Source organism: Stegostoma tigrinum, chromosome 35 (genome assembly GCF_030684315.1).
Source record: "Stegostoma tigrinum isolate sSteTig4 chromosome 35, sSteTig4.hap1, whole genome shotgun sequence".
Taxonomy (NCBI): domain Eukaryota; kingdom Metazoa; phylum Chordata; class Chondrichthyes; order Orectolobiformes; family Stegostomatidae; genus Stegostoma; species Stegostoma tigrinum.
The window spans coordinates 11,528,816-11,550,220 of NC_081388.1; the positions used below are offsets into that span (position 1 = coordinate 11,528,816).

Sequence of the window (21,405 nt, forward strand, 5' to 3'; positions counted from 1 at the left end):
GACTGGAGGACATACATAATAACACATGACAATTGCAAGATTCAGGACGTATAATGACAATCTCCACCAAGTTACTCCAAGCAATAATTAATTTATGGGATATGAACAACGCAGGTTTGGTCAGTTATTGTCCACCATCTAAAGAAGGTGGCTGTAAGCTGCCTTCTTGAAACAAAGCAGGCCGCTTCATATTGAGACTCCTGCAAGGGCGAGGGATCCAGGATTCTGTCCAAGCAACATTGAAGGAATGTCGACATATTTCCAACTCAGGATTGAGTGACTTGGAGAAGAATTTGCAGGAGGTGGTGTTCCCATGTGTCTGCTACCCTCGTCCTTCTCAATGGAATTACTGGTGGGTTTGGAATTTACTGTCTAAGGAGCTTTGGTGACTCCCTTTGACATTCATAAATTTCCTTTCTGCCCTTTTACAAAGCGTCACCTTAGTTGAAATATTGTTTGATCCCATTAGGGCAACCCAATGTTACATTTTCTGAAAGGTATCGAAATAATGATCTAGCCAGTGTTTACCTTGTGTAGATAGTAGTTCAGTCAGTTCAAATCTGTTGGTGTGACCATGGTGTAAGATCAGATGGAACAGATCACTACTTGTGATCATTCAGGTTCACTTCCATTCTCCCATGGTCTACAGCAGGGACAAAGATTGCAACATATAGATTGAAAATACACTCTCTACATTCTCCCCTTATCCCATTATACTGGGTCTGAATTCTGCCCCTCCCCCAGACTGGGTTCCCAAATGACTGCAGAGGCTGCTCAGTGTCAAAGTGAGGCCAAGAAGGAAGAAGGAAGGTTGACTCAGTGCCAGTGCACAAAGACCAGCGATCATGGAATCCTTACAGTGTGGAAGCAGGCTACTGAGCCCATTGAGTCTATACTGATCCTCTGAAGAGCATTCCCCCAGATTAACACGCTTACCCTATCCCTACATTCCCCACAGTTAATCCACCTAGCCTGTACATCCCTCGACAATTTAGCATGGCCAATCCACCTACCTGCACGTCTTTGGACGGTGTGAGGAAATCAGAGCACCCAGAGGAAACCCATGCAGACATAGGGAAAATATGCAAACTGCAGACAGTTGACCAAAGGTGGAATCAAACCTGGGTCCCTGGTGCTGTGAAGCAGCAGTGCTAACTATTGATCCGCCACAGAATATGGGAAAAAACATGAGAATAAAACAACAAATCCAACTGTCGCTGGATTTACATGTGTAAACTTTGAAATCATCCCCTGTGATCCAAGATATAGATCATTTATAAGTCTTAGGAAAAGCATGCCTGAGGAATCCACTACAAACTTTCCTCCAGCCTAAAAAGTACCATTAACAATTACTCTCTGTTTCCCCTCCCTAAACTAATTTTGTATCACACTACTATTACCCCTTTTATTCCATGTACTAACACGTTCCTCATACATCTGTTCTGTGGTGTGGTTTTGAGGCCCACGTTACACCACAACAACTCTAATTGCCCCTCCAATCCTCTGTGTTATCCCTCTTCATGAAAGGTTTATAGCCCCTATACCAAGCACCAAGTCATACCAACATCCCATACACCATTCTTTGACCTTGCACTTAAAATGTCAACTTGATTCAACCAACTTCCCATTTAATGGCAATATCACTGCTGAATATTCCACCATTTTCTCATTGGAAATGCTCACTGTCTGTACTTGCTTGGCATGGATACTGCAGTAATATGCAGCTCCTCTACAAACCAGCCTAACTCTTTCTCATCCTTTCCAATTCAGAGTCATACTGGACTCAAAATTTTAACTCTTGCATCTCTCCACTGCTACATTCAGATTTTCTGTTGTTATTTCAGATTTCCAGCATCTGTAGTATTTTGCTTTTATCACCATCCTAACTTGGAACTACACTGCTGATCTTTCAGTGTTGCTGGGTCAAAATCCTGGAACCATTTTTCCTAATAGCTCCGTGGGTGCATGGTCTACAGTAGTTCAAGGTGGCAGCATATCACCACGTTATAAATGGCAATCGGGATGGACAACAGATACTAGCCATGCCGCCATCCCTGTGAACAATTTTTTAAAAAACAACAAATACTTCACTTCGGAGTGTATAATTACTTGGAAGTGTCAATTATAGTGAATCGACAGACGTCCAACTTTGAAATTGACAAGTTGCAAGATCATTCATGCAGCACAATTCCTGTCCCAAAACACTCACAGAGTGAATGTGAAAGTATTGATTGTTTTAACACAAGTTATTTTTCAAATATTTAAACTGAAAGAGTTTTATGTGTCTCGATAAGTTGGCAACTCTTTTTGCCAGCTCCAATGAGAATGAATGTTCCAATGAATTTATGCGCTTTTGTGCACATTCATGCGACTTTTTAACAATAGGCCAAAGAGTACTTTACCCCACCCAAAAGGCATCTGACCTCTTCCAAATGTGTCAATCAAAGTGATATACTGTGGATGCTGGAAAATAAACAAAATAGGCAGCATAATGAAATGTGAGGCTGGATGAACACAGAGATGAAGGGTCTAGGCCCGAAACGTCAGCTTTTGTGCTCCTCAGATGCTGCTTGGCCTGCTGTGTTGATCCAGCCTCACATTTCATTATCTTGGATTCTCCAGCATCTGCAGTTCCCATTATCACTGATACAAAATAGGCAGCGCCGTGGCTCAATGGTAGCACTTGCTGTCTCACAGCACCAGGAACCTGGGTTCGATCCCACCCTCCGGTGACTATCTGTGTGCAGTTCGCACATTCTCCCCATGTCCGTGTGGGTTTCCTCCCATGGTCCAAAGATGTGCAGGTTAGGGTGGATTGCCCACACTAAATTATCTACAGTGTTCAGGGACATGCAGGCTAGGTGGCTTAACCATGGAGAATTCAGGGTTATATGGATAGGGTAGGGATGTGTCTTGTGGGAGGCTGTTCAGAGGGACGTTCTGGATTCAATGGGCTGAATTTTGACATTGTAGGTATTGTGTGATAAACAGGAAAAACTCAGCAGGTCTGGCAGTGTCGTTGGAAGCTCTGACAGCATCTTTGGATGGCCTGGAATCATATGCAAAAGGGTATCCTACCTGTCCAAAGGAGTCCAGGAGCTTTTGGATCTTGTCCTACCTGTTCTAATGTGTAGAAGTCATGTTGCAGACAGCCGACTAGCGCATATCAGATCAGTATGAGATAGCTGCACTTTAACCTGAGCAGTTAACTCTGTAGCCCACAGAAGATGGGTACAATTACAACATTTAAAAGACATTTGGATTAGTACACAAATAGGAAAGGTTTAAAGGGTTATGGGCCAGGAGCAGGCAGGTGAGACTAGTTTAATTTGGGATTATGTTTGGCATGGACTGAAAGGTCTGTTTCCAGGCTCTATGAGCAATTTAGTAATATTCCTCCACATCCACAAAAAGGTTGTGTCATGTTTTGGTACAGGGCTTTGGTCTCCGGTCTCCACAGCTATTTTAATAAAATGGTGAGGCTCTCTGTCTTTAGAGAAATTCAGGCCTTGAGTTTCCACTTTTTTGACATCCTTTGAGATAGTGTGCTTTAAAGCAAGGAGTGGAATGATAATGGATTCTGACAGTAAACGAAGTTCCCAGTAGTGAGCTGTACTCTAGTCTTAGTTCTGCTGCAGCTGGTCAGAGTTAGAAAGGATACACAGCAGCATATGGCTTCTACAATAATACAAAGAACTACAGATGCTGGCAATCTGAAACAAGAGCAGAAATTAGTCAGCATGTTTGGTAGCATCTGTGGAGAGAAGGCAGATTTAACGTTTCAAGTCTGGCAAGTTTTGACGAAGTCACCAGACTTGAAATGTTAACTCTGCTTTATCCCTGCAGATGTTGTCACACCTGCTGTCTTTCGCCAGCAATTTCTGTTTTTGTAAGACATGACTTCTGTCCCCTCCTCTGTTCCGATATAAACTACAGTGTTGGCCATTAGGGCAAAGTCCAGACTGGGTTCACATGCCACCAGAATACACTACACGAGGTTTGACTGTGCAGCAAAAAATCTCAAAAACACACCTTATTACTGCAGTACCAGTGTGGTAAAGCCCCTTTGTAGACTTTCAAAGTTAATTCTCCATCTACCAACATCAGGTTTAAAAAACAAAGAAATTTAAATCTTTCAATGAAAAGAACTTAACAATCCCTTTCTTCGATAGGTAATGTGACAGAAGTGACACATAGCAAAGTTGTAGCTGATGCTGTGAAATTCAACAAAGGGTGCCACTGAGACCTGAGCTTGATTGCTATTTATCTCACTTCATGTTTGTTTTTAGACCCTCACCAATAAAATAGCCCCAATAAATGTTCCCACTGCCACAGGAGTCTCTGCTGTGGACCTTTAGTCTGACTGTTGTAGTACTTCAATTGCTGTGTTTAGCTTTTGCTTTCCTCCACCTCCCCACTTAATTATACTGCTCCATTTAAGATTTATAGCCTACTAGGGTGGTCAGCTAGCTAGGATAATTGTAGAATCCCAACGAATTAAAGACTTATCTCCGTGACACAGATATGAGCAACGAGGGCAGGCGAGAGGGAGAATCACAGGGGGGCAGTAAAAATGGCATTGTTTTCATGTCTTTCAAATATTTGTGCTCACTCTTTTAAAAGATTTTGGAGAAGGGAAATAAACTGCCTTGAGGTCCTGAATTAGGTAACAAAATAATTTTACTCCTTCCAACTGGAAAGGCAATACAGCTGCAGACAAATGTTTTAAGTCACTGATGATAGGAGTGAGGGTATCGAAGTCAATGTGATGAAACATTTCTGAATAATAAAAACCAGAATTCATCTTGTTTATTATTGGGGCATCCTATTAATAAGCAAAAAGGTTAAATTGGGAGCCAAGAAAATAAATCTGAGAATCATTTATTTCATTTTATGAGCTCTGAAAAGCACAGAATTTTTTTGAAGAGTCGAGGATGTGTTAAATCGGCAGATCTGGAAATACTGCATTTTCTTTCAGAAATAGTAGGAATTGCAGATGCTGAAGAATCTGAGATAACAACGTGCAGAGCTAGATGAATACAGCAGTCCGAGCAGCATCAGAGGAGCAGGAAGACTGACATTTTGGGCCTAGACCCTTCTCAGAATGTCTACTGTGGTCTGTCTATGTGTAAATTCATTAGAAACAGCAAAGGATGATTTTTTTTATTAATAGTAAACTCTTCTGACTCAATTACTGTGTGCTGCAAAATCAAAACTTTAAAAATTGCGCAAGTATACTTGAGGAAACTTTATTTCATATACAGTTTACAAACACATGAACACAGTGAGACAACAATATTTTTAATAAGTGAACAGGTGGTACAGTTACTGCCTAACAGTCATTCATGCAGGAGCATAGACCAGCACACATCATTTAACTAGCAAACTCTGATAGTACTTGTAATCCTGAGGGGATAATTTTCTCCAGGCATTGGACTTTCTGACGTACTGACCAGAGGATATCATTCCACACTTGCTTATCTTGCAGATAACCATCTCACAGTATCAGTGACTCTGTGCCTATGCTAATCAGCTTGCTGAAGGTGACCTTTTAGTTTCTGTTGCTCTTCCTTCACCTCTCCACCTCTCCTGCCTAATAGTTGAACCAAACAGAACAAGCTTTGCCCTTATGACAGCTTAGAGGTATCTTGAAAACAGAAACAGGGAATAAAATGATAAAGGTAGTTACTCAGATTGGTAATAGGTGGCAAGTGACATTGTACAGGGTTGGAAAAGGGTGCACTTTTATTTATCACTTGCTTGAGCAACTTGCATTTCAGAATTTGCAGATGATGCCAAACTTGATTGGGCCGGGCGGGGGTTCCTCAGAGATGGATTACTGCAAATACAGAGGAGGATTGCAACAAAATGCCAGAAGATATTATTAATAAACTCTCACAATTGGCATTTAATTTTCATATGAACTGCATTTAGCCAAGTGTAAGGTGGTGCAATCCAGTCAAAATAAAAAAGACCCCACTTGGAAACAACATTTCCATGGGTTAGAGATGGGCGGGATTTGATGGTGAAAATACATAAGTGATCATAAATGGTGAAACAGGTTAATAGGGCTACCTTTAACATAAGATAACAAAACATCAGGACTCATTTCTCAAGGGCAAGAGTTGAGAAGCAGAGAAATTCTGATCTGAATATTGGACTAAAGGACATAGAGGCACTGGTGAAGGTGCGAACAAGAAAATGAACCAGGTCGCTACCAGAGCTGAAGGATCACACCTATCAGGAAAGATTAAACAGCTACTTTGACCGAGAAAAGGAAGGACAAGGGGTGACCTGGTAAAAGTACCCGCTTTAAGTTGACCTGTTTAAAGACAAACAGGAGGCTGGAAGAATACAGCAAGCCAGGCTACCTGTTAATCTACCTTGGATTCCAACATCTGCAGTTTTTTGGTCTCTAGCCCTGTAAAAGTTGTTTGCTTTAATGTCAATCAGCTTATGAGGTCCATAATCTTGTTTTGCGAATTTCATTTAAGCAATTTCTAGCCAGCTCTAACAGTGGGTCGTATGGACCCATCATTTTGGAGCAGACTCTGCTGCTTCTTGTCCTTCCTTTCACTAGTTCACAGTCTCTATCACTCCCTGATCCTCAGGGTTGCTGTTACTGCTGCTTTCCCTGGCACCCACTGCATATGTCAAGCAAGGGCTCAGGAGCACAAAGTGGTAAGGTCAGGCAGAGAGCAGGAGCTTTGGAAAGCGGAAATATTGGTGACAGGAAAGTTCAAGGAGCAGCAGAGACCATGACCAGAAGATCTTCTACAACTGTGAAGGTCAGGGAGGGGCAAGAATGACAAAAAAGTCTGCAGCATCAGGAGGGTCAAGGTGAGGGACAGAGTTCAGAGGGTAGGCAGGAATAAGATGATCCAGGGGCTTTTATGTATTGCAAACAGAAGGCTCAAGAGCAGGATCAGATGTAAGTGCAAGCAAAGTAGAAAGTTACGATATTTCTTTTACATTTATAGATTTATTTTAGTTTAGAAGATATTTTAGTTACCAATACAGGAATTTAACGAAGTATTTCAAATTACAGGGAATAAATTTCCTGTAGAACCTAATCACTGTTTTTATTCCGATTTTAATGGGAACATTTGATTCACTTAACATTGCTTTTGTTTAAAGGTGCCCGCTTCAAAAGCACCACAACGTTAAATCAGAATTTACCATATTTAAGATAAAGAAATTGGCCAACAGATTATGCAAAGTATGTTTCCACTTGCAGGCATGACCAAAAAGGAAAACAATCATTAATAAATTCAGTCAGAAACTGAGAAGAAAATGTCGGTCTGAGGTGGTAGACCTTGCTTGCACAAGTAGTTGAGGTAGCTGCATTTAAGAGGGAACGAGATAAATACATGAGGGAGAGAAAACAAAAAGGATACAATCATGGGATTATGTTATGAAGGGAAGGAGGCTTGTGTTGAGATAAAAAAAGGACATGGACCTGTTAGGCTGAACAGCCTGTTTCTGAGTAGTAAATACTTTGCATCCACATGTAAATCATGAACCTTTTTTCAGGTTGCAAGCTGGAATTCTTCTCATGGATCTTTCCTCTTCATCGAATATGTTACATTTGTTGTTCCTTTTGAGATATGCAGGTGTCTGCCAACTGGTCTCACTCTCCTGTTTTTGTATCGTCGCATGCTCTCCAGCTCCCGATGAGTGATCATAATGACGCGGCTAAGAAGATCACCAAACATGAGACAATTATGATATGATGCTTGAATATGTACTTCATAGATTAACATAATCAGTGTTTCATTATGTCAGCTTGGCTTAATTTGCAGAGTTCTCACCTCAGCTCAAATCCCATTACAGGGCCAGTGCAAGTAAAGCTGATACTTCAGTGCAATAATGAAGGAGTGCTGCACTGTCAGCAGTGATTTGTGAACTGAGGATCCAAAGCTGCTTATAAAGGGTTTGGTCCTCTCAGTGTGCAAATACTTGACGAAAGTTGTCAGCTGGCCATCTCATTGCTCTTAGTGTTCAATGCTATGTTTGCTTTTTAAAAAGTCACTGCACTTTAATATAATTTGCTCTGTGCAAAATGTTTGCTCAAATGTGCCATCTGAATCCTAAATGTCAGCCATTTCTCCACCTCGTACTGGGAAAGGGGGCAGACCTAACTCTGAGAACAATAAATTAACTGGCTGGACATGAAACAACAGGGCTTGCTCTACTTGCAGAGAAAATATGGTCACGAACACTATACCTCCTGCTGTTGCATTGAAATAGGAAGTCAGGGCTACCACTGACATCATTGTTAGCCCGCACGGATGTTGCACAACTTTTGCTGCAGCCTCTCAGTTACTGCCCCATTCTCCATTTCCTTGCTGGCCTGTTCTCCGCCCACCACACTGTTTCATTTGCTGCTCCTTGCTGACATTGGTCAGTGAATGGTACAAGGCCCAGTTCCCACTGCTAAAGTTTATCATTCTTCCTCACAATAGCGGCTAAAAGCATCCTGTGCTTAGATGAATATATTTTTGATCATTCATGGGTTTCAGCTTCACTGTGTGGACAGCATTTATTGCTCATCCCAACTTGCCCATTGGGAAGGTGGTGGTGAGCTGCCTTCTTGAACCACCACTATCTGTGTGCTGTATGTAGTCCCATTATGCCATTAGGGAGGCAATTCCAGGATTTTGACACAGTGATACCGAAATAATGGCAATATATTTCCAAGTTAAGATGGTGAGTGGTTTGGTGGGGAATTTGCGGGTGGTGTTCCCATGCATCTGCTATCCCATATCCTTCTAGATAGTGGTGGTTTTAAGGTTTGGAAGGTGCTGTTTAAGGAGCCTTGATGATATGTTGCACTGCATCTTGTAGATGGTACACTCTACTGCTACTGAGCATTGGTGGTAGCTTACTGGCATTTTCTGAGTCTATTAACCTGCTGCATCAAGTTGGCCATGTCTAGGGTTACTTTTGAGTCCCTACTGGAATGTCTACCAGTATAGATATTGGATCCACAGATCTTACTCTTTCGTGGAATTTCCTGGTTCATACTCATCACCTCCACACTTAGCTTATTAGGGACTGAATGCCCATAAATTCCCAAGAGCACTGAGCTTTTGTGAAATGATTATGATCACAGAAGATAGTTAGGTCTCTAATGACTCACATTCTAGTTCAAATGATGGGCCTGAACACAACTTGTCAATCATGTGTGAAGTAGTCAGCAGCAATCACTGCAGTAAATGTCAAAACTCAACAGATCTACACAACTTTCAATGATTCAGATCAAAATAACAACTCTGATGTTACCACTTATATTAGTTGCTTTTCCTTCAGCGTTTGTGAAGTGTTGTCAAAAATGCAGGAAATCATAACAGTGCACAAATGATTTGAGGTTTCTCAAGGTTACTTACTTGATCTTGGAAAGCTCATTAATGAGTCCACAGACAACATGTGTAGCATCATCTTCTGCAGAAGGTGAAAAGGCTTGCCAGTCAGATTCACTGTCAACATATCAAGGTCAAATGCACTTAGATTATATCATAATGGAAGCGGTCAAACAACCAGCATAAAGCCACACATAAGAAGAATTCTCAGGGCTAAACGTTCAACTCAACCGCCTATTTCCTTTCTGAACTCTGTCTGTAATTCCGGATTTTAACCAGGATCAGTTCATGACTCATCTAAGATTGAAGCCAAAGATTTAATTGTGGGGTTTTTAAGAGCCAATGATTACCCCCTACCTGTTTAATGTTAAAAATTATTAAAACTGGGTGTAAAATCAAGTCCTCTAAAAACAAATCCAGAAAACTATTTCAGAGCTTGAGATCGTTAGAGGTTTACACAAGAATAGGAAACAATGCATCCTCTTCAATGAGCGTTTTGAATCTGCAATATGGCAGTTTTCTACTTCTAACACCAATGTCATCACTAAGCCCTCACAATTAAGGCAGGTCACAGTAACTGCAGGCGCAAATTAAAATCAGAAGGCTTTGCCTTTCCACTGTAACATTTCTCCTGTTTCCACAACTACTAGTTATCCAAATGTAGCCATTGATAAGATTGTCAATTTGGTAACAAACTGAATCCTGGTCCAACAGAAATATCAAATGAACAGAAAATGGACTGGAAAATGGTCAGGCCTGTATTATCTGGCCTTTAGAAGGAGAAGGGATCTCACTGAAATGTAGAGATTGTATGCAGGAATGATGCGTCCCCGGTATGGTTATTTGGGGAGAATCTTGGACAAGAGGACATGGTCTCAGGATACAGGGTTGGTCATTTAGCCTAGATAAGGAGAAATGTCTTACCCAGAAGATGGGGATCTTGTACAACTCTCCATCATAAAAGTCAGTGAAAGCCAAATTACTGAGTATATTTAAGAAATAAATAGATATATTTGTAAACCTTAAAGACATCAAGAGGTATGGGGAGAGTATGGAGTAAGAACTGGAGATAGAAGATCAGCCATGATCATGCTGAATGGTAGTGTAGGCCTGATGGGTTGAATGGCCTACTCCTGCTCCTATTCCATATTTCTATGTTTCTACCAACTAATGTAGATTGAGGCACAGTTTTCAGTAAGAGTTAATGGCAACTAGAAATTGTTTTGAGAACACCTCAAACTCTTGGACAATAGCTACTTTCATTACAAATGTTGTTTATACCTAAGTCCCAGAATGAAAGATGAGCTCTCTTCACCCAGCACCTAATGTCTAACGTCACATTTATGCATTAAAAAACATGGTTAGTATTTAACTGGTACCTTAAGTGCAGATCTTCCAGCTCAGATATATTGGCATTATCTTCCTGAGGGGCATTGAGTTGTGAAAGATCCATCACTGCTCTATTTTCTAATGTTGGTTGAATGAGTTGTAATTTGTAATGTTCAACATCTGTGAGAAAAGGACAACCAGTTTTTTGGTTCAAATCACTAATTATAATAGTGTTCCACCAAATTACAATTTTATAGGTCACAATGACTCTATTTGTTACATTCAGGGTCATGGAAATATTGCTTATAAAAAGTTTTTGCAAATTACGTTCCATCAGCAATTACCATTGAATGTTTTTGTAGTCAGAAACTACTGTGTAATTCTGTGGATGTTTTAATACAGGCAAGTGATACAAAGTTCTTCCAATTCAGTGAACTTCTTAACATTTAGTTTTGCAAGGATCCTTACAGAGTCCAGAAAATCTCACGTCTGATGATTGTCTTTCCTTTTGTCTTACTTTCTATCAGACCTTTATAATTAACAATAAAGAAGGAGGCCATTTTTTCCATCATGTCTGTACCAGCTCCCGAAAGAGCTACCCAGTTAGTCCCATTCTCCTACTCTATCTCCATAGCCTTTTAAATTAATCTCTTCAAACATATATCCAGCTCTGTTTAGACATCTTTTATAGAATCTGCCTCCACCACTCTCCCAGGCAGCACATTCCAAATTCTCACAACTTTGAGAAAAGAACATAGAATAATACAGCGCAGAACAGGCCCTTCGGCCCTCGATGTTGCGCCGACCTGTGAACTAATCTAAGCCCATCTCCCTACACTATCCCATCATCATCCATATGCTTATTGACGTTTCTCCTCATCTCATTCCTAGCTCTTCTGCTGATAAATTTGAAACTTTGACCCCTAGTTACTGACATACCAATTTGCAGGAAAAGAATATCCCTCTTTATTTTGTCCAAATTATTCATAACTTTGAACTCCTCAACAAGGTTATCTCTTAATTTTCTCTGCTCCAAAGACAATAAGTACAATCTCCAATCTCTCTAATCTTTCTTGTATCGAAGATCCTTCATTCCTAGTATCATTCTATTAAATCTTCTTTGCACACACTCCATGACTTTAACATTCTTCCTTTAAACAAGGTGCCTACAACTGAGCACAATACTCCAAATGTGGTCTGATCAATGATTTGTAGAGGTGTTGCATTGCTTCCTTGCTTTAATACTCAATGCCTCTACTCATAAACACAATGATCATATAAGCTTTTTTTTCACAACTCTTTCAGCTTGCCTGGCCACCTTCAGACAATTATGCATGCGAACCCCCAGGTTCCTCTGCTCCTCTACTCCCCTCAAAGCCTGTATTGTCTCTCTAAGCTTCTTCCACCAAAATGCATTGCCACATTTCTCTGCATTGAAATTCATCTGCTTGGTGTCTGCCCATTTGGCCAAATTGTCAATATCTGTCTGAAGTTGTTCAGCATCACATTCCGCACAATTCACTATTCTCCCTAGCTTAATATCATCTGCAAATTTAGAGATTTTAACCTCAACACCCATCTCTAAATCATTTGTAAAAATCGAAAAATCAAAGTGAAGGTCCCAACATGATCCCTCACTTTCAACTTGTCTCCCATCTGAGAAATGCCCATCTACACCTATCCTCTGTTTCTTACCTCTTAGCCAATTTCTAACCCATGCTGCTATCAATCTCGAATATTTATTTGCTAACAAGTAAGAGAAAACAGCCTATGTTTGAGTTAAGGTTTGGGATGAACTCTTACGCTACAAGGTTCCTTGTATTGACAGTGTTCACAATATATCTGTCTCAATCTCTATTTGACTGTCTTTCTCAACTTTATTGGCAGATGCCAGTTACACATATATTTGTTGAATACAGATCAACATAGGGATGAGGCTTCATTATAATGAATGTTATGACTTTATAGAGGATACCAGGCATAATCATATGGAAGAAACTGTTCCCGCTCTTTAACTGGGGAAAACTTTGCTTTTGAAAATAATATTTGAATGGGTTGTACAACGGTGAGTGGGACTTATGCTGAAAATTCTTCACAGCAAATTCTCAATCTTGACATCACTGTCAGATTGAAAGGGCTAGTATCGAAATACTTCCAGATTGGAGAGAAAAAATGGAAAGTCAGAAAGAAGCATGCTGTGGCGCTCTTAAACATTTCCTAGCAACAAATTTTAGTTTAATACTGATACAAGCCTTGAATCCGATTGGCTGCATCCCAAAGTGCAAGCAGTACAAAAGGGTTTCGTTATTAAGAGGAAAGAAACAAATGAGCTTAAGGATATTTGCTAAAGAAGTTGCAATATGCTGTGCCGTCTCATACAAGATTTCTTTCTGCAGTCCAGTTCCTGATCTCTGGCTCACTGCTATGGAGCAGCATGGGGCTCAACCACTAAAAGAGAATGAAGAATGAAAGGCAGCCAGTCACTCTGGGCCAACTTCACAGCTTCTGAGAAGCCTTCAACTGTACGTGTTTTTTCAAGAATGATGCACTCCATGGAATATTCCAATCGGAAAGGATAAAAACAAAATAAAATAACTAAAACAGTCAAATTAAAAAGAATTAATACTTCATTCAAAAATGTACATAATAGTCTTTCTACCTTGAGTGCATTACTGATCACATTTTAGTTTACTTACCTGGTTGTACCTTGTGAGGACTGAGTTTGGTTAGTACCTAAAACAAAGGATCCAAAAGTTAAGAGAAATTTCAAGAAAACACAATAACGGTATTATGTTTATTGATCACTGTTAACATTTTGCAGTACATGCTGGCAAGAAATATTTTGTAACAATGTCCAGGGCAGCTATATTCATGAAAGACAGTTAAAACAGTCTCTGTTATTGAGGATGTTCCAATGACTCGAAGTCTCACTCAGTAAAGCAAATGTGTACAAGACATGAACAACAAATTACACAAGGGTAATCTAAAAGTAAACATAACAATCATTTTTATCTACAAAACAGCCTTACGAACAATAGTGAAATAAACAAAAATGTTATTTTGCATTTATGATGTCAGTTGGGGATGGAATGTTGTTTGGGGTAACTCATTGCTTGAAATTGTACAGTGAAATCTTTCATTTCCACCAAATCACCAAGAATGTGCCTCAGCTTAAAGTCACAGCAGAAATAAGGTACCTCTTATAGTGCTAAACTTTCACTGTACTACACAATTATCAGCCTGGATTATACGATAAAGAGGACTTTGCATCTACAACCTTTTGATTCATAAGTAACAGTGCCACCAACTCAGCCAGTAACACTTGGCACAGAGAAATTAAACCAGCTCCTTAAAAGAAAATCTTATATTCTGCTACATACATTTGCAGTCGAGGATTAAAATATCATTGTTAAAAGTAGATGTCAGTAACCTTTATTCTGTTGTTTTATTTGAGTATCTGCGCTGTTGCAATGCTTTTAACCCTTACTAATAAAGTCATCCTTACCTTGCTTTTTGCACAAGGGAATCCATTTTGTTTAGTTTTAGTCACTTGGTCTGCACTGAGAGGCGTTCGCACAGTCCTCTTACTTCCCTGCTCCATACCACAGGAGCGGACATCCACCACGGGCAATCTGTAGCCTTTACTTTCATTGTTGCCATTTATTCCCTGACATTTTTTAAGTTTGTCATAGCAGCCAGTTTCTGTGTCAACATCATTGCCGTCAGAACAAGAACCTGGCATTTCATTATGTGAAGGTGGAAACATCATTGGAAGATATCCGTGCTTCTTTGTGAAATCTTCAGGGGGCTGTTGCAGTGAAAAGGCTACTGGAATGGCAGTGAGATTTGGACCAGTTTTGGGTAATATGTTCACATCTCCAGACACGAGGTCACAATCCAGATCCATGTCCAACTTTTCCACAGGGAAATCTGTTTCGTCAAGAGTGCCAGCTTCATTTGTAAGTTCTTTCTCTGCAATATGACTTACTGAAAGCTGAGCAGATCGTTCTACAGCTGACTCCTGAATACTACTGATGTTTATGCCTCCACATTCTATGCCTGGAGATACACTCCTTTCACATTTACTTCCTTCAATCTCCTTCTTTGTTTTATCATCCTGCTGATGCCTACCAATACGGTCTTCCATACTAGTGCCTGGTAAACTTACAGAAACATCTTCTTTTGTTCTTTTAATGTCAGCCTTGTGTTCAATCTGTCTATCTAAATCTCCTTTGATTTTTGTGTCAGAGGTTTTCTGTGAATTGTTTTCAGTTTGGAGGTCTTTGTTATCCATTGATAAAAAAATGCTGGATTTTAGCTCATCAGTAATGACCAGTGGTAATTTGATGCCTAATTCTTTGTTGTCCTTTGTAGCTTTTCCATCACAATTACTGTCAAAAAGCACCTCATGATCACGGCCTTCAGTGGCAACAACACTTTCAGTCTTGATTGAATGGACTGTTGCATAAGAAGGACTGAGGCTTGTAACAGGTATGGCTTTTTCAGTGACTTCCAGCTCTTGTGATCCAGTGACATTACCCTTAAGTCCAGGTTGGGGTTCTGAACCACAGCTGTTTACATTATTCATTTTTAAAGCCCCAGTGCTCTCAGACGCAACAACTGGCTTGTTTGCTGAAAGCAGATCAGTTTGACAGTAACCCTGCACAATGTTAAGTAATGCAGCTTCTGAAAACTTTGATTGCCTGGATCCAACACACTGTTTCTCCAGCCCAGCATGACTCTGGGCCGTCAAGGCAGTCATTATTAGGCAGTGGCTGTGATTATTACTTAATTTTTCTTGGTTCAGCTGCTTTGTTTCCTCACCAGGATTACTGCAATTCACAGAGCTGCACTGCTCGATATTAACTTCATGACTATGAAAGCTTTTACAAATGTTCTGGGTAATTTTCTGACTTTCAATGTCCATTTTGTCTTGGCGCCCGGGTAGAACCTCATGCTCAATCTCCACTGTTTTATCTTCCAGAAAGCATTGGCTGGACTGCAGCTGAGGTTTAACTTGATGGGCATCTGAGTCTTTGTGCAAAATTGTGCTGATGGTCACTTCGGTACCAGAGCTGCAAGGCCCATTCATGTCATCATCCTTCTGGCAAGCATCTATGTTTTGCTGGACATTATTTCCTACTGTAATGCTTAACCTGGCCGCAGAGCTGGGTGGCTCTTGCAGTTCCTCTTTTACATATTTTTGTCTATCTATCACATCAGTTTGTGAATTAAAGGTGAAGTCCATCTGATTTAAAACATTAGTGGCAAATGACTGGTGGAGGGAGTTGGAACAGAAGTCTTCAGTGGATTGTAAACAAATAGTATCTTTCAGATCATTCTTCGCTGGTGTACTTGCAATCAAGTTCATTTGGACAGCCAGTTCTTGTCTGTTAACTTCACTTCCAGTTAGCATTTCACAGACCACTGGAAGATTATCACTCTTTCCTTTGTAACCAGAATTCTTTAATGTTTCAGATACAAGAACACATCCTTCCTCATTCTCAGTGACCTCCTTACTGCTTGCTATTGTGCATTCCTTTTTCACATCCTGGAAAAGGGTCAGTTTATCATGGCTGACTGGCACAACATCAGTCTTTTCCTGGTAAAGGCAATGGTCCAAAGGTTCATCAGACAAACATGTGCCTAAGTTCTGTGTTTTAGAGTCTGACAGAGTTGGCAGTGATTCATAAGGTGTGCTGTTAGCTATTGGGATTGGAGTGCTGTACAGCACATCCATTTCAGCTGGATGGTGGTCCAATTTGTTCTTTTTATTGTTTTCTACACTAATTTTGAGATTTTTTTGGTCTGAGTGACAAGCCTGCTCCTTTGTCTCATGACTTACAAACTGTGTTCTTATTTGCATGTCTGAGGGAAAAACATCGCCATTGCTTCTTTCTTTAACAGAATCATCATCTGTCTCTTTCCCTGACTCTTCTGGGTTTGAATGATTTGATGTTGTGCTACAGGCAATCTGCTCTGATGGTTGCTGTGATATCTGCATTTGGTGTTTGGCAGCAGGGAGGTAAAATTCTGAACTTCCAAGATCCATGTGCTGAGGACTACTGTTGCCATCCACTTTACTGCTGTTTAAGCTCTTAAGTAAGAAAATGCAAAAGAAATTAAATCAAACTTGCCTGGGTCCAATTAAATGCATGGTCAGTATGGTTTCGTTTACAAGTATGCAAAAAAATAAAATACACACTATATAAAAATACGCCATTTTCAAGTATGTTATCTTTGAAAACTACAGGCTGATGAGTTCCTTTCTTACGGTAACTTTAAGGTCATTGCTACCACATACTGGCGTACTAGTATCAGCTGAAAACTAGAGTCATAGGAAGATTCTTATTGAGAGTCATGGCTAGTAAACTGAAACATGCGCTAAAAGTTGGGGCAGATGCCATCAAGGCGTTGTGGGGAAGTACTGCCATCTAAGGCCTTTCTGCCAAAGTTAAATGGGGTCCATTCAGTTATTAGAACACCCTCCCCCGTGCCTCAAATATATGAAAATATAGTGTTGTACAAGGAGGAAATAGCTTTGGTTTGTTAGTTGGATAGAGTTAAACTCCAATTGATGTTTGTTTTTTTCTCACACTACTGTCCAGAAACAAACTGCTTTAGTGGCTATAAATGTATATAAAGACATTTTTATAAATAAGTATTTCTGACATAAAAAGGTTCTTCTAGGATGAGCAGGGAAAGACCACCATCTGAGGTCTTTCTGCCAAAGTTAAATGGAGGATGATTATCGGACCCCCGGGGTACCTGAAATGTATGTAAATGTAGTCTTGTACAGGTAAGAAATTCCTATGATGTTTGATGTAAATCAAACTGCTTTAGTCACTATGCAATGTTTATAAATATATATTTTATGAATAAACTATATTTTTGAAATTAAAAAAAACTGGCTAGTTCAGTGCACTGCCTGCTATGTCGCCAAGTAAACTGAAACATGCGCTAAAAGTTGGGGCAGATGCCATCAAGGCGTTGTGGGGAAGTACTGCCATCTGAGGCCAGGTGGACTTAGGCCCAAATCTGATCTCAATCAAAAGAATGGAAAGTTTCAATTTTCCGCAGGCCAAAGGGAAAATCTTCCAACAGCTGTCCTGTAACCATTGTTGGACACATATACAAAGTTAGGCCCAGCCCATGATGCCTCCCACAGACAAAGAGCCTCATTAGGAACTAAAGAAGGGAAGAAAAACAATTTGCACACTGATCCAAACAGAAATAACTGAGACAGAGGAGATATATATACCATCTTACGTGATTTACATGGTAGTTATTTAATATACCTTAAAGCAAAATCATTGCTTTTAGCAACAGCCAAAGGATTAGCATTACCGTGTGATGAAACTGCATTGTTTATTGCTCTAAACTTTGAAGATTACAATGGTTCTGCACTTTCAGAGGAACTGGGGGTGGTTTTACACAGACAGAGAAAATAAACCCTATGCAGAGGAGAAAAAAAATGCTAAATTGCAAAATCTCACTGGATTTTTAATAATAATATCATGAGAGGAAGCTTTTTTAGACCGAGAGTGATTCATGTGTGGAATAAACTTCCAGAAGTAGTGGTGGATGTGAGTACAATTAGTGTTTAAAAGATAACTGGATACATACATGAATAAGAAATGTTTGGAGGGATATGGGCCAATTGCAGGCAAGTGGGGCTAGTTCAGTTTGGGATTATGGTGGCATGGACTGGTTGGCCCAAAGGATCTGTTTTGTGCTATATGACTTTCTGATTCCATGTTCTACAAAATCAGTTACAATAATTCAGCAACTACTGTACTGTAGCAACACGACATGACTATAGCACACTACCTGTTTGCCTGTATTCTCCACATCATGCTTCACAGAATTACAGCGGGAAAGACGGCTTTTTGGTTTTGCAAAGACAGGAACATATTTTCCCACTGAATTCTGTTAGGTCAAAGTACAAAACAAGGTGAAGTAAAAATAAAATCTGAGAAACTTTTAAAAATGCTTTTGCATTAAATATTTCTGTGTTGCAGACATCTGCAGTACAATTAATTAAACCATAAATACATTTTTTGACTGAGATATTCACAGCACTCTGTACAAACTCATCATATGCAAATGTGCTCTTAAATATATCCAGTAGACATGGAACAGTTTTTCTTCTGAACTATTTCCAGAATTTACAGTATCGTAATATAGCAACATCCCTTAAACTCCTCACTTTAGTGGCCAGATGATGAACTGAACAATAAACCAGTACCCACATTACATACTAACAATTCAATCATAAACTATACATGTGAGATTTAACTAAGTTCTGGATGTGATGAACATCAACTAGCCACAAAACGGCATGACCCACTATCACTTGTATCCTTACATACAGATGAGGAAGGACACCACTTTGATTGGGACAACACATCTATCCTCGGACAAGCCGAACAGAGACACGCACGAGAATTCCTAGAAGCATTGCATTCCAACCGGAACTCCATCAACAAACTCATTGATTTGGAGCCAATCTAGCATCCCCTGAGAAAAAGAACAGGAAATGACATCACCATCCCAAGGAAACCTAACCAGATAAATAGAAAGCGGAACATAACACCAGCGCTTCATCGGAGTCTCACTGATGATGTTACCTAGAATGGTGACAAAACATCTGGGAACAAACCTTCCAGCTCAGTGAACCAGCTTACATCTGGAACAAAATAAAGACCCACTCTCCTGTGGACCGAGAGGAGGAGAGCGCTGTCTTGGAGGTGGAAGGAAGCCGTCAGGTTGGCTGTGCACCCTTGCGACCAGTGGATCTTAATGCTGGCTTCGGCCTAACGCTGGTTCAAGGGAGCAGCCAACATGCAACGATGGCTGCGGCAAGTGCTTGTGCCCCAGGTCAGGGGTCCGGAACACCATCCGTGTTTCTGTAAAGAAGGTGGATGAAGGTGCACCTGTGGACCGCACCTTCTTCGTGAAGAGGGTCCTGTTGGACTGTTGTGGGTTCGCTGCTGCGGACATTTACCGCCTGCAGGATTTCCCCGGAGGAGGTTTTTACGACGTGACCTTCAGGAGTGCCAAGCTTTGCGAGCGCTTCCTGGAGGTTTTCAAGGAGAAAGGAGGTGAGGGCCCCCTCTCTGTATTGACCGCTGTCACACTGTTTGTGATGCCAGCGCAGAGGAGCCGTATGGTGACTGTACACATGTACAACCCACATGTGCCAGCAGTTGATGTCCTGACCTTCCTTGGAAGGTACGTGAAGGTGGAAGGGGACCTAACTGACATCATGGACCCCTTTGGCATCTGGACGAGTAAGAGGCAGGTCAAGGTGACGCTGAGGATGGGCGCAGACGGGAATGTTGTACACCCACCGTCCAGCTTCGCAATCGGCGGGAGCAGGGGCTACCTGACCTATGCAGGGCAACCTAAAGTCTGCCATGCCTGTGGTAGGTCAGGTCACGTGGCGGCTGACTGCAAAGCCACCATCTGCAGGAACTGCAGGGAGGAGGGACACCTTGCAAAGGATTGCCCACAAGAGAAAAGCTGCAACCTTTGCAGGGAAGCGGTCCACCTCTATAGGGCATGACCGCGGCGGGGGACCACCTACGCCCAGGTCGCCAGCAGGGGCAATGCAGGGCCAGCCACCCCGGAGGAGAGGATGGCACCAGGGCCCAGCAAGGACCTCACTAATGTGCAGGAGGGCCAGGCCGTGCAGGAGGGCCCAGCCCCGCAGGATGGGCCCCGAGGCCAGCAAAGCACCCCTGCAGGCTCCCATCCCCCCTGACAACCCGGAGTCGATGGAGGCGCGACAGGCGACCCAGGGGAGTGGACAACAGTCCGGAAAACAAGGAGGAAGGTGCGTCGACGGGCCCAGGAACCGCAACCATCAGGCGGGAAGAGGCAGCTACAGGGGGGCTATAAGAGCTCCTCTGACGAGGGGGATTCGGAGAGGGCCCACTCGAAGCAGAAGTTAAAGATCTCGAGGGAGGAGGAAGGCAGCAGTCCACTTCCAGGTGACGGGAGGTGTCCTGAGGCTCCCTCCGACACCCAGTCAAGTGCCGCTGGAGCACTGGAGGGCCCCCCGGAACTTCCAGGCGGGAAGGAGGCAACAGCGCGTCCCCAGCCTGACCCAGAGCCGGACCCTCCTGCCTCTGCACCCCTGACGGGGGAATGCCACCCAGAAGGCAGCACGGACGGTTTCCTGAGCCCGGAGAGCATCCAGCAGTTAGCCCGGGCAATGGGCATGAAGGGACAGATGGAGGGGCTGGACCTTGGACTTGGGGAGGGTACTGCAGTCACTGCCCACAATGGGGGTACGAGTTGCGAGCATTAATGTGCGCAGCGTCAAGTCAACCGCGAGATGTGTGTCCATGTTGGCCTACCTGACCACCATTGAGGCGGACCTCCTGTTTCTGCAGGAGTGCGGGATACCGCACCTCAGCAGGTACGGGAAACGGTCCGGCGCCTGGACCTGTGGGCCTTCGATCTTGTCGGGGGGTAACGACTGTCGCTCCTCGGGCCTGGCTATTCTGCTGCAGGGGCGCAACTTCACCATCTCTCAAGTTCAGGAGGTGGTGGGGGGGGCGCCTCCTAGTGGCTGACATCACCTATAGGAACACTCCCCTGAGGCTGATCAACGTGTACGCTCCAGCGGTACGGAGTGAGCAGTTGGCCGTCCTGCAGCGGCTTCCACCACTGCTGGCTATGTCCAGGCCGGTCATCCTAGGCGGAG

At 42.0% G+C, this 21,405-nt stretch overlaps 1 protein-coding gene and 1 long non-coding RNA gene across 2 annotated transcripts in view; one reads left to right on the forward strand and one right to left on the reverse strand.

Annotated features, from left to right (window-relative positions):
• The window catches only part of LOC132206326 (uncharacterized), a 132,708-nt gene that overhangs the window by 92,398 nt on the left and 18,905 nt on the right, over positions 1–21,405 (forward strand). The window lies entirely within an intron of this gene.
• LOC125447602 (uncharacterized) overlaps positions 7,176–21,405 on the reverse strand; it is a 45,225-nt gene continuing 30,995 nt past the window's right edge. The window contains exons 5-10 of the mRNA XM_048522154.2: positions 18,522–18,620; positions 14,197–16,788; positions 13,388–13,424; positions 10,742–10,871; positions 9,390–9,479; positions 7,176–7,695 (exon numbers count right to left, since the gene is read on the reverse strand). Of these exons, the coding sequence (XP_048378111.1) occupies positions 7,554–7,695; positions 9,390–9,479; positions 10,742–10,871; positions 13,388–13,424; positions 14,197–16,788; positions 18,522–18,620 (3,090 nt within the window). The 3' untranslated portion in view covers positions 7,176–7,553. The remainder of the gene's footprint in view (positions 7,696–9,389; positions 9,480–10,741; positions 10,872–13,387; positions 13,425–14,196; positions 16,789–18,521; positions 18,621–21,405) is intronic.